The following is a 14,748-nucleotide window of genomic DNA, read 5'->3' as shown; positions in this document are numbered from 1 at the left end:
ATGTCTTATTTTGTTCTCTTTACTTGCTTTCCTGCTGGTAGAAACTAACAGCAAACCCCAACTGGCTGTTGCACAGGCTCAAGAAAACCCAGGTTGCCTTGCAAAATTATAAAAATCTGAACTTTATAGCCCAGATAATCAAAGCCTGAGAGTCTGTTTAGTTTTCACCCTGCAGAAGCTACCTCTGAAATTATGCACCAGCTTCTGTATAAATACAAACTCGGAGGTGCAGTGTGTGCATCTGTCCTAAGGGCAAGGACAGATACTTTCTATATGGTCTCATATAGAAAAGAACACATGCGAACTCCTGTCAAGAGTTGTACCATGTATTAAGCCACATAAGGTTGTTAAATAGCCTGAGTGGTCTGGAAAAGATGTCATGCACGAAAATGAAATTCAGCAGAACTACCCTGGCATAAAACTGACCTGAAAGAAAAGAGGAAAGCCCTGAATTACCAGAAGGTTGCATGAAAATAATCAAGAGCCACAAAAGTAATTTTATGGCTGAAAGACCTAAGTTTTGAAGGAGAGGTTGTCAGCGTTATTGTGAGAGGTACAAGTATACTTATGGCTATCCTGTATGGGTCACTGATTCTTCAGGTATTGTGATCATTGGTAACGAGCAGGGTATGAATTAATTGGCAATAAAGGGGCACCACTGGCTCTTCCTTCAGACAATTTCTCGTAGACAATATCTGGTGCTTCTGGGTTTCCTTACAGACCTTTGCAACCCTTTGTGACTGTGAGATGACAAAAGCTTGCATGTATTTGATTTCCCTAAGCACGTTACCCAGCACCAATAGAGATAAAAGTACACATAAGAACTAAACAGAATTGAAACATTAAACACAGTAGTGCTTGCATATTTTAATAATGCTTTAAGCAGCCTGGCTTAGGTAGAAACACGCCTGGCACAAGGCACTTGCTCTGGGTTGTGTCCCACTGCAGGCTAGGAGTCCTGTGCTTTGAGAGTCCTGAGAGTGGGCTGGTAGCAGATTGCCCTTTGAAAACAGACAAACATGGCTTGACAAAAATGTGGCTGTAGAGGAACAAACAAGAAAACAGACATCACGGGTGTCCTGTCAAAATATGCAATGTGCTCTCTTTTTATTAAGTTAATGAAAAGAGCAGAAGATGCCCTGCTGAGGTTTTCCCGTCCCTTTCTGGGTAATTCTCAGCACCCAGCCTTTCAAACTTTTCCTTTCTGGGGACTTCCAATTGTCAGAATTCTCTGAGCCTTCCTGTAACACGTCAGAGATGTCTACAGAAAGGAAGGAACCTCAAGGCAGCTATCACTGCTTTGCATTTTGGCTGCAGCTCCAAAATTACATGCCAGCTTTCATAAGCTTAAGCTGAAAGGGGGAGTAGAAGAGCAAACAAAACACAACCTTTTCCTTTGGATAAAGCAATAGCTCTAGTTTTAGCTTCTCCTAAAACTGGAAGCCTGCTTTTCTGAATGCCCTGGGGGCACTCAAAAGAGTCCTTTTGCATCTGCTTTCATTCTCATGCCTCAAAGACGTGGCTGCTCCTCAAAGCACGAAAGCTCGTTTTTCTTTTTTTTTCCTCTTATTTAATATTTTGAGATGTTTCCATTGGATTTTTTCCCCACCGTGACTGCCTGCTTGTAGCAAGCTTTTCCTCAAACCCTTCTCTCCATCCACAGCCTGGAGTGCTGCTAGCATGAGCAGAGAGAAGCACAGCATTTCTGAGCAGGAGGAGATATAGGGCTGTCCCCTTCTGACCAATGTTGTTTTCCTCCTCAGGAGTGCACCCAGAAGTTGGTGAGCTAACAGTTTCCGACATTACTCCTGAAAGCTTCAACCTTTCCTGGACAACCACCAATGGGGATTTCGACGTCTTTACTATTGAAATTATTGATTCTAACAGGTTGCTGGAGCCCATGGAGTTCAACATCTCAGGCAATTCAAGAACTGCTCATATCTCAGGGCTTTCCCCCAGCAGTGATTTTATTGTCTACCTCTATGGGATCTCTCACGGTTTCCGCGCACAGGCAATAAGTGCTGCAGCTACAACAGGTACATAAAATCTACCTCAATGCTAATTCTCCTTTCTTCTAACTCTTCCTTACAGGTTCTACCCCTTTCCCTGCCCTCAGCAACCCCATCAGCCTACCCATTGCCAAATCCTCTACCTCAGTGTTTGACACCTTCTAAGGAAGACCCGCCGGAGACATTTGAACTGTGAATGTTCATCCACCATCCCATCCAGCAAAGCCAGTCTATCACATTGTGAAGTGATTTCATTCACACAAGTTTACTCTTGTTCATACAGTAAGGTTGGGGCAATCTCTGACACAGATGAGAAGCAAAACAAATTTCCTAAGAACCATCTGGGAGGTGATTCATTAAGTAAGCCTTGTAACATGTATTTGCATCTGTCACACAGCATAGAGGAGATGCTGTTTCTCTCAGACTGGCAGATTTCTAGATATTGTTTTTATCCTGATTCTCTAAATAGATTTCAGGCACTTTTCAGTCTGCGATAGCAGACTCCTACAAGGCCGATGTATTACTTGAATTCAGCTTCAGGATTCAGTTTACATTAGATAACAGATTGGAAGAGTCCATTTGACTTGGTGTTGGAGAAATGAAATAGGTAGGCATTTAGTTGTTGGCATATTGTGCATCTTGAGATTTTACAGTAGGCAGTGTTTCCAGAAAAGACTGGAAAGTTAAATGTTGGATGTATTCTAGCAAATTACTATGTGAAAGCGTAAGGAGAGGATTAGATTACAGAAGCAGAAGGTGCATTCTCATAGTAGGCAGATAATAGATCACATTGTGATCAACTTAATATCTCTACCAAATTTTGCCAGCAGATATGATCTTAGGAAAAGTTTTCATAGGGATTTGTCATAGATTAATATGTGTCGTAGATTAATACGGTCAAAGACACTAAACACAATATCAAATTTCAGTGATCAGATAATACAGAGTTGCAGTATCTAGCATCAGCAGATTGTGAATATCCCCACTGAATCATGGGTGACAAGGGCAGGGCGATGGCAGGGGCTGCTGTATGGAAAACATTGAGAAAGGCACGGCTACATGATTTTTGTGACCCGTGTCTCATATGAAGTCAGACTTGTGTATTATTCTCTTTTGTTTCTTCAGGTTTTAATAATTGCAATATATTTCCATTTGTTTTTCTTCCTGTAGTAGAGGAACCTCTCCTTAGCAAACTCACTGTATCAAATGCTACCTCAGACAGCCTGTCACTCACGTGGGAATTGCAGGACAATGCCTTTGACCATTTTATTCTAGAAGTCAGAAACTCTGACTTCCCTTTGGACTCCCTGGTGCACACAGTGCCAGGGGCTTCCCGGAGCTATATAGTCACCAACCTCAAAGCTGCCACTAATTACACTGTCCAGCTCCATGGTGTAATTGATGGGCAAAGTGGGCAGACCTTGACAGCACTGGCAACCACAGGTATTTCGCTATTTCACCTTTCAGATTTGCTTTTTGCTCTTCTTTCTTTTGCTGTCCACTGAACTGCTCAAAAATATGGTTCCAACTCAATCGTTCCTCTGGTGAATTATAGGGAGATCACTGTGAGGGGAGGCTGGAATGAGCTGGGCTTGACAGCACTTGGAAAAAGAGAGATCTGAGACAGCGGAAAAGGCTGAAAAAGTGTCCCCATCATTAAGGGAGCCAGTGGTAAACCTGATTGGTTTCCTTATATATACACTTACCTGCAAGTTCTGTGTATATATAATTGACTTGCTCCACATGGTTAATAGTTTTCACAGAGTATCTTTGCACTTGGTCTGGAATAAACTTCTTGTTCATCTCATCCTCACTCGCTTTGTTGTGGGTGGGAATCCTTCATGTCTTTATCAGCCTGGAGAGGCACCTGCATGCCATTTTGGTTCTTGTTCTTAAAATCAAATGTCTTCCAAGACATTTGCATCTCTTGTAGGAGTTTCATGCAGCATGCTCAATGACCAACCAAAACTGCATGGAGTGGTCTGGCTGCCTTGTGCTGGTTCTGATATTCGTCTCTGTCAAGCATTTTTATATGTTACCAGCAGAGAGCAGGACTCAAAAAGTAAGTTTGTCCTTTCTTGATGGTCGGTCCACCACACTGTCTCTTACATCACTACCGTTTAAGTTTCTAAGACCTGTCTTGTTTCACCGGATGTCAGAGCTTTTCCTATGGTGATGGTAGCTCCAGGATGGCAGGAGATCACTCAGACCTGCCTGAAGAGATAATTTCAACTTATTTTGCATGTAGTGTTCCTTGCAGCCTGGATGTCATGGTGGGAATGTGCCTGACTGGATGCAAGTGGCATGTGAAGGAATGTGGCCATTTCAGGATGAGATTGGAAAGGATCACTTTGTCTTCTCTGACCTGCATGTGGACCTGATGCCTCCTTGCTCGGTTTCACTGGATTTTCCACCCAAGCCTGTTTGCTTTGTGGATATTTTCTCATCTCCTCCCCTGTCTTCAGAAGTTCCATGCTTACATGATGACATCTTCACTGTCATCCATGAAGGCATTGACAGTCACTGGTTGAGAGCATGACAAAACCATGTGTCCTTAATTGGGGCCACTTGGATTCACCTCTTCCTGGACATTCCCAGAAAAGTAGGTGGATTATTATTTGAAAGCCTTGAACTAAGGAACGGTAGTAAAAGTTGGAACATCTTGCAGCAGCAGTTTTAGTTAAGAAAAGGATTTCATTCTTTCACTGTTCTCTTTGTCGGTGGGATACATCTTCCCTACTTTTCTCCCAGCATGAATCACTGACATTGTTGTTCTCCTCTATCTCACTGGCTGCATTTCCCAAGGTGTTCTTGGTTTGTACTCGGTTAGCAAGAAGAAAGATAGAAAATCAGCCCCAACAGCAGACACAGCATTCTGTGACCACCTGGCTGCTCTCTCTGTTCATCTTTAATGATTTTATGCTAAATGGAATAGCTTTAAACCAGGACGAGTGAGGACTTCTCCTGCTTCTATAGCATAGAGACCAAGTTTCTCCTTTGGCAAAGGGGTGATATGATTTTGAATTTCCTCTAGCAGTCAGAAAGGAGAGCGATAGTCACATTGTGAGAGCTTTTCTTGTTCAGTCTGTTATCTATTCTCTGATTGTACCTAACCAGAGGATAAGGAACACCTTCTCTGTGGAGTCCAGGGAGGTTTTGGCCTGAGATTAGTGCTGAGATAATCACTGTTAGGACTGAAACTCCCTTCAGGATCCAAAATTAAGTGTATCCACAGCTCCTGGCAACAGAAACACTAAATTGAAGCTGAAGATTTCCAGGATGTCTGGTTTGAACTCACTTAACTCCCACCTGAATCCTATCTTTTATCTGCTTTGGAACTGTATCTGCTTTTTATCTGTGGGTTTTACTCCCTTCAAATTCCCAATGCAGAGTTCCTGCAGTTTTTATGGCTTTACCACAGGGCAGCGTGCTGCTGGTGCTTCTGTAAATCAGGCCCCCATTTCATGAGAAGAATTGAAGAGTTTTAAGAAAACTGAATGAATTGAAAAGATAAAATAAGAGTCAGCACTAATTTCAGTGGCTTCTTTCCAAAACCTTACAGAACAGCTATTGAAATGTTCCTTTCTTTTTCCTTCTTCCATTGCCAAATGAGGTTGAAGCATTCATCCTTAAATTTAAGCATCTATAAACCTCCACTGCTGATTCCCCCAGCACCCCTGGTAATGCTACCTCTTCACCTGTGTTCCTTTCTTCTTCAGAGGCTGAGCCACAGCTGGGCACTCTCACACTCACAAACCTTACCCCCGACAGCTTCAACCTCTCCTGGACCACAAGAGATGGGACTTTTGCCAAGTTTGTTATACACATTAGAGAATCCTATGCAGCACATGAACCTCAGGAGCTTACGGTGTCGGGAGGTGCTCGCAGCGCTCACATCTCAGGCCTCCTAGATTACACTGGCTATGACATTAACATTAAGGGGACCACCAGTGCTGGGGTTCACACAGAGCCCCTCACTGCTTTTGTCATGACAGGTACCTGCTAAAAGGTTTGCAGTCTATTTATTGGCTTATAAAATATACATTCCAGTATGGCTTAAATGTAAAACTCTCTACAGCACTGAATATCTTACCCAGCAACAATGGTTTTATTTACAGCTTAGTGCAAGGATGGGTCAGAGCAATCATGTTGACATCAAAAATTATGGAGAAATTGAGAATTTTCCCATTTTCCCATTTTCTCCTCACTTCATTAACATGTGGTGGGAATACCAGCGCAGTAGCAGCATTCCTTAAGAAATGAGCAACTGTTTGCTTTCAAAAACTCTGCTTTTTAACTCCAGCAGAGTACAAATGCTTCCCTTTTGAAAATGCACCACAGACACAGTGTTGTGAGAGAAAGCTTCCCACAGCTAGGTAAACACGGGGCGCTTGCTGCACAGCAGAAGGATATGCCGGCAGTTGACATAAACCGGCTGGATTTAGAGTGTTGGTGTCACACATCACCTATCCCAGGAAAATTATCTCAGCATTTTGGGCTCATTATTGGTTTACCCACCTTCCTAGAGACCAAACCAAAAGTAGAATCTTTGGGATTACTCGATTAGAAGGAAGTCAGCTGCAAAAAAAGTCTCCAAACTGAGCAAATTTGAGCTGAATCTCTGACACCCCAAATGCATAGCTATCAAAACATAAGTGCTTCCAAATTATAAAACCTTAGGAGGGAACTTTTATGCCAAATTCTGACAGAACATCCATTTTAGCAGTTGTGAAATGTCAAAACCAAACCCAAAACCCTTTCCCAGAGAAAGTTCTGTGTTTAAGTAACTGGTATCTTCTTAAAAGAGTGGAATTTGAGTGACTGGAGGATCAGAAAGTCGGCTTCTAAGCCTAAAAATCAAGGCTTGACAAGTAGCTTAGAGAAATACTAGTAGTGCCTAGGATCCAGGGGCAAGGCGAGTTGATCTTATGCAACTTGTCAGATTTTGAGTGAGAAAAACATACTGAGAAACTATCTTGTGAAAATTTGGTGTGGTTCAGAGACGTGGTAGGAAAGTTTTGAGGAGTTGATCCGCAGCCTCTAAACTTTGACAAAAGTCTTGCTGATGTGGAGAAAAAGAATCCTCACTGAAATTTCTTTAAGTTGTCAACATACCACACTAGGAGCTGCCTGTGAAGCAGTTCAGACAGATTATTGCTCTGTTCGGCAGTCATAGCCCCTGACCAGAGTGCTAACTCTGGCTTCTCTCCTATCCCCAACAAAAATCAATCTTACTAGTATTTACTACTTGCACCAGCAATGACACTGACTGGACTGCTTCTGGCAGTCCTGGCATCTCTGACCCTTCTGTCACTGAAAAGATGAGCTGGAGATATTCACGTGAAGTAGAAAGGTAAAAAAGCAAAATATAGGGATTGTGGATGCCAAAGTTGAGGTTTGCCCCTAAAGCATTGATGGTGGACACAAATGGAAGGAAATAGAAGCTTTATGCTGAGCGTTTCTAAACTGGTTTTGATTATAACTGTCTTGCAGTGCATGTGTAACAGACGAAATGTCCTTACATTGTGAGCTTGGAAGGAATTTCAGTGGAGCTTGTGAGATGAGGTGTTGAGACACCTTTGATGAAAATTCAGAATTGAGCATCTGACTTATGAAGGCTCCATTGAAAATCCTAGCCTTGTGGTCCTGGCTACGCACTTCTATTAAATCCATATTTGTGGTAAAAATGTGATTTATGTTTCGCGGAATCTGTGACACTTTCTAATTTGCGTTGTTTTTTGCTTCTTTTTTTCTGTGTGTTTTTGCACCTTCCCTTCTTTTAGAGGCCATGCCCCCACTGGAAAACCTAACGGTCTCTGATATTAACCCTTACGGGTTCACAGTGTCGTGGATGGCATCGGAGAATGCCTTTGACAACTTTCTAGTAGTCGTGGTGGATTCTGGCAAGCTGCTGGACCCACAGGAGTTCCTCCTTACGGGAGCCCAGCGGCAACTGAAGCTTAAAGGCCTTATTACTGGCATTGGCTATGAGGTTATGCTTTATGGTTTTGCCAAGGGGCACCAAACAAAGCCCCTAAGCACTGTGGCTGCTACAGGTATTTCAATGTGAACAAATTGTTCTCTTCCACCCTTTCTTTCTTGCTTTTCTTCTCACATGGGAGATGGTTTGTGTAATCCATTTGCAAGGCAAACCTAGGCTTTTGAATCCTTCTCTGCATCGTGACTACACATAACTCCTCATGATTGATAGGTTCACCAATGAAATTCTGTTCCTCTTAACTTATTGTTTCCCTTTTGTCTTTATGAGGGAACCTATAGAAGTGCATGACATGGGTTGATGGGTGAAAGTCGTGAAGGTACTTCTAACTGAAGTCTTTAGTGAAAAAGGGCTGCATGCAGGAGCCTGTCTTGTTAACAGGTACTAGGCACACCAGTTTTCTCCAACTTGCCAACCATCAGGACCTTCAGGAAGAGTCATCGATTTCTTGCCCAAGGCGTCCTTTCTTTCACTCTTTGTATGAGTTCCACCCAAAGACCACTGAGTGTGATCATTGTCACCCATAAAGTTGGTATCTCTCTCCAGAAAACCTTAACTCATGTTTTCAACCTCATCACAGCTGCTGTTTTCCAGCAGAACTTGAGCTTTCTTGAAAAATTGCAGACGGATTCTCTGGCCCCATAACCATCAAATCTCATCTGCATGTTGCTGTCCATGCAGCAGTAAGGCTGGGGGTTACCTGATTGGAAGTGTGCAAGAAAATAAATGGGAATGTCTTTCTGTGGAAGAAAGAAATGCATTGGAGATGCTATAAGATAGTAACCAATCCAGCAGCATTTCTCTAGGTAACCACGCCTGACCGTACTGAGCTGAAGGTATTTTGTAGGTAGTTAATAACTTGCAGCTCCTGGCATACTTTTGAACAGGTTCTTTCACTAAAGACAGTAGGTCTTGCATTTGGATTTATGTTTGCTGTTCAAGGGGTATGAATTTTCACGATTCCCCTTTGCTGCTTCAGCATTTGTTTAATATCAAAGTAAAGGATTCTTCTCATCAGAAGCATCACAGATGCCGGAATTGCATGAAACAAGGGTTTTGCATGAAGTAAAAGACTCTTTCAAGTGGCTTCTACATTGTCCTCCTAACAGAGAGACCTGATAATAGTACAGGCATGCCCGCGGTTCCATAACTTGAGCTTGTGGTTTATCATACATAAAGGTTTCACATAAGTAACGAGGGAGAAATGCACATAAAACTTACTATTAGCATGTGTAACTTTGCATGCCAGAGGGAGATGGTGTCTGTCCGTGCAGTGGATTTCCTGTTAAAGAGTGAAACTTGGAATGGGCCTGCACACATTCACATATATCTTCTTCAGTATATGTATAATGCTAATCTTTTTTTTTCTCCCTCAATAGCTGGCAGATTGTTTCCCTTTCTTTGAGCTATGGTTGGATTCTTGCAGTGTGCTGTATCCACAGACCTCAGACGGGTCTCTGATAAACTGATTACAAAATCATTTCTTTTCCCTACCACTATCTTATCTCTTTTTAGAAGCAGAACCCGAGGTCGACAACCTTCTGGTTTCAGATGCTACTCCAGATGGCTTCCGTCTGTCCTGGACTGCAGATGATGGGGTTTTTGACAGTTTTGTTCTAAAAATCAGGGATACCAAAAGGAAATCGGATCCACTGGAGCTCATAATACCAGGCCATGAGCGCACCCAAGATATAACAGGGCTGAAAGAGGGTACTGAATATGAAATCGAGCTTTATGGAATTAGCAGTGGACGACGTTCCCAACCCGTAAATGCAGTAGCAACCACAGGTATTGTCTTTGCAACAGGAAAAGTGTAACATGTTCCTACTGATTTCTTTCAGCATCTCCTTTTTGCAGCCAGCATGAGCTGTTTCCAAGGTGTTCAAGCTGTCTCCTATGTGTCCCTTATCCAAGATATCAGTTTAATGTGGTGGTGTTATTTCTAATCAATCATCTTGGATTCTTTAGCTTTGTCATAGAACCATAGAATCATAGAATAGTTTGGGTTGGAAGGGAACTTAAAGATCATCTAGCTCCAACCCCCTTGCCATGGGCAGAGACACCTCCCACTGGATGAGGCTGCTCAAGGCCCATCCAGCCTGGCCTTGAACACCTCCAGGGATGGGGCAGCCACAGCTTCTCTGGGCAACCTGGGCCAGTGCCTCCCCACTCTCATTGTGAAGAAATTCCTCCTTATGTCTAGTCTAAATCTGCCTCTCTCTAGTTTATACCCATTGCCTCTCATCCTCTCACTCCAAGCCTTTGCAAACAGGCCCTCCACAGCTTTCTTGTAGCCCCTTCAGGTACTGGAAGGTCGCCATAAGGTCTTCTTTTCTCCAGGCTGAACAACCCCAACTCTCTATACCTGTCCTCATATGGGAGGTGCTGCAGCCCTCAGATCATCATTGTAGCCCTCTTCTGGACCTGTTCCAACAGCTCCATATCCTCCTGATGTTGAGGATTCCAGAACTGGACGCAATACTCCAGATGAGGTCTCACAATCTATTCAATATGGTTTTATTTAATTGCTTTAATGATTTGGAATTAGGCAGCAGAGTCAATTAAAGTATTGACTTTTAGGTCCAAAAAATATTGTCTCTGAATCAGCCTTTTTCAGTGATTTCCTGCAGCTAATTACATATCACTGCTGCACAACAATTTGCCTCCCGAGAAAAGAGGTATGCAAACATGGATTTACCAGAGCTATTGAGAAGTTTATTTATGTCTTGATCAGCCAAAGACTAAGAACCATTAACTTAGACTGATCCTACCAGGAACAATAGATGCTCACAAATTCAAAATAAACTTGAGTTTCTTGCAAAACCAAAGCTTTGAACTCCCTTGATAGAAGTTGTTGTACATTCTCAGCCTTGTGTGTTAAAAAAACCTGATGTAAATTAGTTTAGAGACTTCCTCAGGTAAAATCACCCAGAACAAAAGTGCAGAACAGAGCTTCGTTTTCTCAGTGCCAGAAATAAGGAGGAAGCTTTTGCTTTTTGTAACTGGAATAGTTTTTCTTCTGTTTTTTGTTTTGTTTTGTTTTTTTGCTTTTAAAATGAAAATATACAGGTACTAGTCAAGTTAGAAGTTCTTGAGGTCTAGGTTGAATTCATTAGTTTAATTTAAACAAAAAAAACCCCAAAGGTTCCTAATTTGAAGTATTTAACTTTGGTACTTTTGAATGAAGGTTTTTGATCCTTTTCCACCGAAATCATGGTTTCTTTTTGAAATATTATTAAAACTAAAGGACGCGACGCAATGTCCAGTGACCCAAATTCACCATTTGAATTACTTTTGTGCTTACTGATTTAAAAAAATAGTAATTTCAAATTGACCTGATTCCATGAGGAGGGTAGTGAGGAGGGGACAGGAAAGTTCAGTGTGTGAGAAAGCCAACAGAAATGCATAAAACAGGCATTTTCTGAGCTCTAGTAGTGTACTCCAGACAACACATGGAGAAGCGACTGCAGTAAGTCAGTACTGCACAGTTTTTCCTGAAATAGCACGGCCTCAGTATTCCCCTTGATGTCTGTGGTGCCAGTTGTTAGCATGGAAAGGCACATTTCTGACCAGCTCCCCTGACTGCCATCACTTCCTTTGAATAAACAGCAAGGGTATATATACACTCACCCAGACATTTATATGAAGCAGAATACTCATCCATCACAAGCCACCGTTCTCCAGGCTCGTGCAGATTGACTCCTAATAGAGAAGGGTGTTGAAAGTCAACTGCACTTGTTAGCAGCGTGCCCCCATTTTCACTGACTTCCAGGATATTCATGATAAACCACTAAGAGTTATTTTTTTCCTCGTGATCACATCCTTATTAATTTCTTTCAGGGAGATTTAGCATGTCACCTACTGAAGCCAGTACACCCAAAGATGATTGTCAAATGTAAATAGCTCATGGATAATTGATAATAGAGCCGGAGCCACAAAAACCCAGCCATAGGTTTTGGGCTGCAGGTTGCACCACACAGGGTAGCTGGGCCACGAAAGCATCTCATAAATTTCTTTTTTAGGAGTTGATTATTAGACAAATATATGTATATTTATAGCATTTCCAGTCTGGTTGCAAAGATGTATTTTTGTCCCTGAAGGCGGTAGCTCAGAGAGGCTTGTATCCAGCCTTACTTTATTCTGGCCTGCGTACAAGTTACAAGTGGGAAAGGAATAAATCAGCTCCTTAGCTTTAGTAGAAGAGATAGTAAAATAACAGCTAGCAAACCAACCAGTAAACCTAAACGAAATGTTACCATGGAAATGAAAGCAGGGAAATAATCTAGATTGAAAATCCATCCCTGTACTTATCACTCAGCTTCCCTCCTCCTTCCTGCCTGAGCATACACCCTTGTGTACGCAACTGGAGTCTTCAGAAGCTGGGTCCTCAACTGATGTAACTGGTGCAGTTGAGGGAGTCTGGTTTGAGCATTGCCATGCAATCCTTTCTGAGGGTCTGACCTCTTGTCTTTGTGCAGCAAACCACCCACCACGTGGAAGGAGGGGAAGGAAAATTCTTGCACTGTTCACCTTTGCTGTCTTGTCCTCCTCTGTGGTTTCCTTTCTTTCTTTCTGCTTAAGAAGAAGCAAGGCTGTTGATCTAGTGACAGTCACGGGCCTTGAATGTGGAAAGAATGAGCAGGGCAGGAATAGAATTTGCCATTTTCTCCATGTAGCTTATGTTGGTCCCGCAGCTGGGAACTTGGCCAGAGGCTGAGATGATCTCATACGTACAAGTGAACAGCAACAGTTTTCCCCCAGAGCTGCTGCTGATAATGTTGTTAAAAGGTTATTCTCTTTGGGGTGATGGTGGCACCCACTGTTCCCACCCTCTGCATTTGTCTGTCATTTTACCTTCATCAATTCCGCTGTGATAGAAAACAGTAATTATTAAATCACTGTAGTGCAAGGCAGCGTCACACAGATCTGCAGCACCTGATCAAGTTGGCACAAGGGAGTTTGTCCTCTGCAGCTCTCAGAGGGACAGTCAGTGTCTTTTGGAAATTCATCTGTATAACATCTGTAAAGGTACAATTCAGCCCTCACTGGGGCACTACAACACGACTGTGCCACTTCATACCTTTGTTCAGAAGTGCGGGTCTCATGCTGTTACTTTCCTCTTCTTCTAATGGTGTTTTGCCACACTGTGACAGCATTTTTAGTCTGAGAGGATCACAAAACACTTCACATGCTGTTTATATATGATAAATGCAAGCTAATGCTTCCTAGCGCTCAGGAGGAGAAAGCCGGTGAACGTACTCTTATAGCAATGAAAAAGCAATCTTTTTAGCAAAAGAAATACCCAAAGAATAGCAGCCACTCAGTTACTGAGGGGGCTTTAACAACTTTACAGGCAAGGTCTTTGTCTCTCATGCAGCAAATGGGGAAAGATGCTGGAAGATACTGCTAATTACCTGTATCTGCCCAGCAGATAAACTGAGGTTTTATATGAGTGACAACACAGAAGCACATTAATCACCTTTTAGGCCTGCTTAATTTTGGCTTTCAGGTAGCTCAAGAAGATGGTTTCATTTGCTCCTTTTTACGTCTCCTATGCTCAAAGGTACCACTCTCTTACATCTCTGGGACTCATTCCAGGACTGATGCTTGATCTGATGGTCCATTATACTTCCTTTGCCAGGTTTTCTCCCAGGAATGTAGCTGCAGTTGGGGTAGTTGGGGCTGTGGAACTCTCACAGAGACAAGTCTTCTCACTACTGTTTGTTACACAGTTCACCTGGTACAGAAAACAAGCACGAAGCCCATGGAAGTGTGCACAGCAGAGTCTAAGTGGGATGGACTGGGTGTTTTATTTTCTGGGAAAGGCTGGAATTCCCCAAGGGTATAAACCAGTGTTGTCTATCAGTTTGGTCTCCAGGGTCATCACCAGCACTTCTCACCAGTTGCTAAGGTCACATACAATGTGAAGCAAAATCAATGTGATTTTCACTTCTCTCTCTTTCCCAGATTTCCTTTACTTTCCTTGTTTCCTTCAGACTGTGCCTAGATCAGTAGCAACTTTGTGTGATATGTGGCTTTACTAACCCTACCTTGCTTTCTTTGTTATCTTTAATTCTTTCCTTCTTTTTGCTTTTCCATGTGAGCAAACCCCACAAAAGCAACATATTTAGTGAGCTCCAGAGAGATAATTTACATTCCTCTTGAGAGCTCAGTTGTTTTTCTTCCCTTGCCTTTCAGTTGATTTAGTACATTGCTGCTAGAGCTTTGGGGACGCATGGAACAAACAGCCCTCTGACTTCTTTCCCTCAGACACGTTCTTTCCAAGCTATTTCAAGCACAGTCCCTTTTTTTTTGCCTCCTGCCCCCCTTTCCTTGCCCTCAGCCTGTCTCCACTGTTCTTAATGTGGATGGTGGATGGTATCTCTCCTCTTTGTGCTAATGATTTGCTCTGTGTGGGCTGTTTATTCTTTTAATACATCAGAGTTGTTTTGGTAACAGTCAGAAAAGCAAATTGGAAGTGACATACTCAGTGTAAATTTTGAAGTAGATCTCTTTACCATGTCTTTCCAGAAGCCCATTCCATGCTTGTTTTGTAGTAGCTTAATTAAACCTTAAGCTGGAATGTTTCAGATACGTGTTGGTTTGCATCTTAAGACTGGGTCATTTTGGCAAAGCTTGGACTTTATTTGCCCAGCTTACTGATCTATTTATATGGACAAATGCAGGGCTCAGGTTTATGCAGGGAAAGGCTAGGTTGTATGACAAAGATCTCCAGTGGGA

At 42.5% G+C, this 14,748-nt stretch overlaps 1 protein-coding gene across 5 annotated transcripts in view; it reads left to right on the top strand.

The window, feature by feature from the left end:
• The window catches only part of TNC (tenascin C), a 73,593-nt gene that overhangs the window by 44,943 nt on the left and 13,902 nt on the right, over nt 1-14,748 (top strand). Inside the window, exons 12-16 of one of the 5 annotated variants that reach the window (XM_069872995.1) lie at nt 1,764-2,036; nt 3,180-3,452; nt 5,729-6,004; nt 7,793-8,065; nt 9,523-9,795. The exons of 1 other annotated variant lie outside the window; for it this stretch is intronic. In XM_069872995.1, coding sequence (XP_069729096.1) covers nt 1,764-2,036; nt 3,180-3,452; nt 5,729-6,004; nt 7,793-8,065; nt 9,523-9,795 — 1,368 coding nt within the window. The remainder of the gene's footprint in view (nt 1-1,763; nt 2,037-3,179; nt 3,453-5,728; nt 6,005-7,792; nt 8,066-9,522; nt 9,796-14,748) is intronic. 3 more of the 5 variants (XM_069872996.1, XM_069872998.1, XM_069872997.1) reach the window with 3 other exon arrangements.

This window comes from Phaenicophaeus curvirostris, chromosome 20, assembly GCF_032191515.1.
Source record: "Phaenicophaeus curvirostris isolate KB17595 chromosome 20, BPBGC_Pcur_1.0, whole genome shotgun sequence".
In the NCBI taxonomy this organism is placed as follows: Eukaryota; Metazoa; Chordata; class Aves; order Cuculiformes; family Cuculidae; genus Phaenicophaeus; species Phaenicophaeus curvirostris.
The sequence above is the reverse complement of the archived record's forward strand: the minus strand, read 5'-3'. Positions and strand labels throughout refer to the sequence as shown.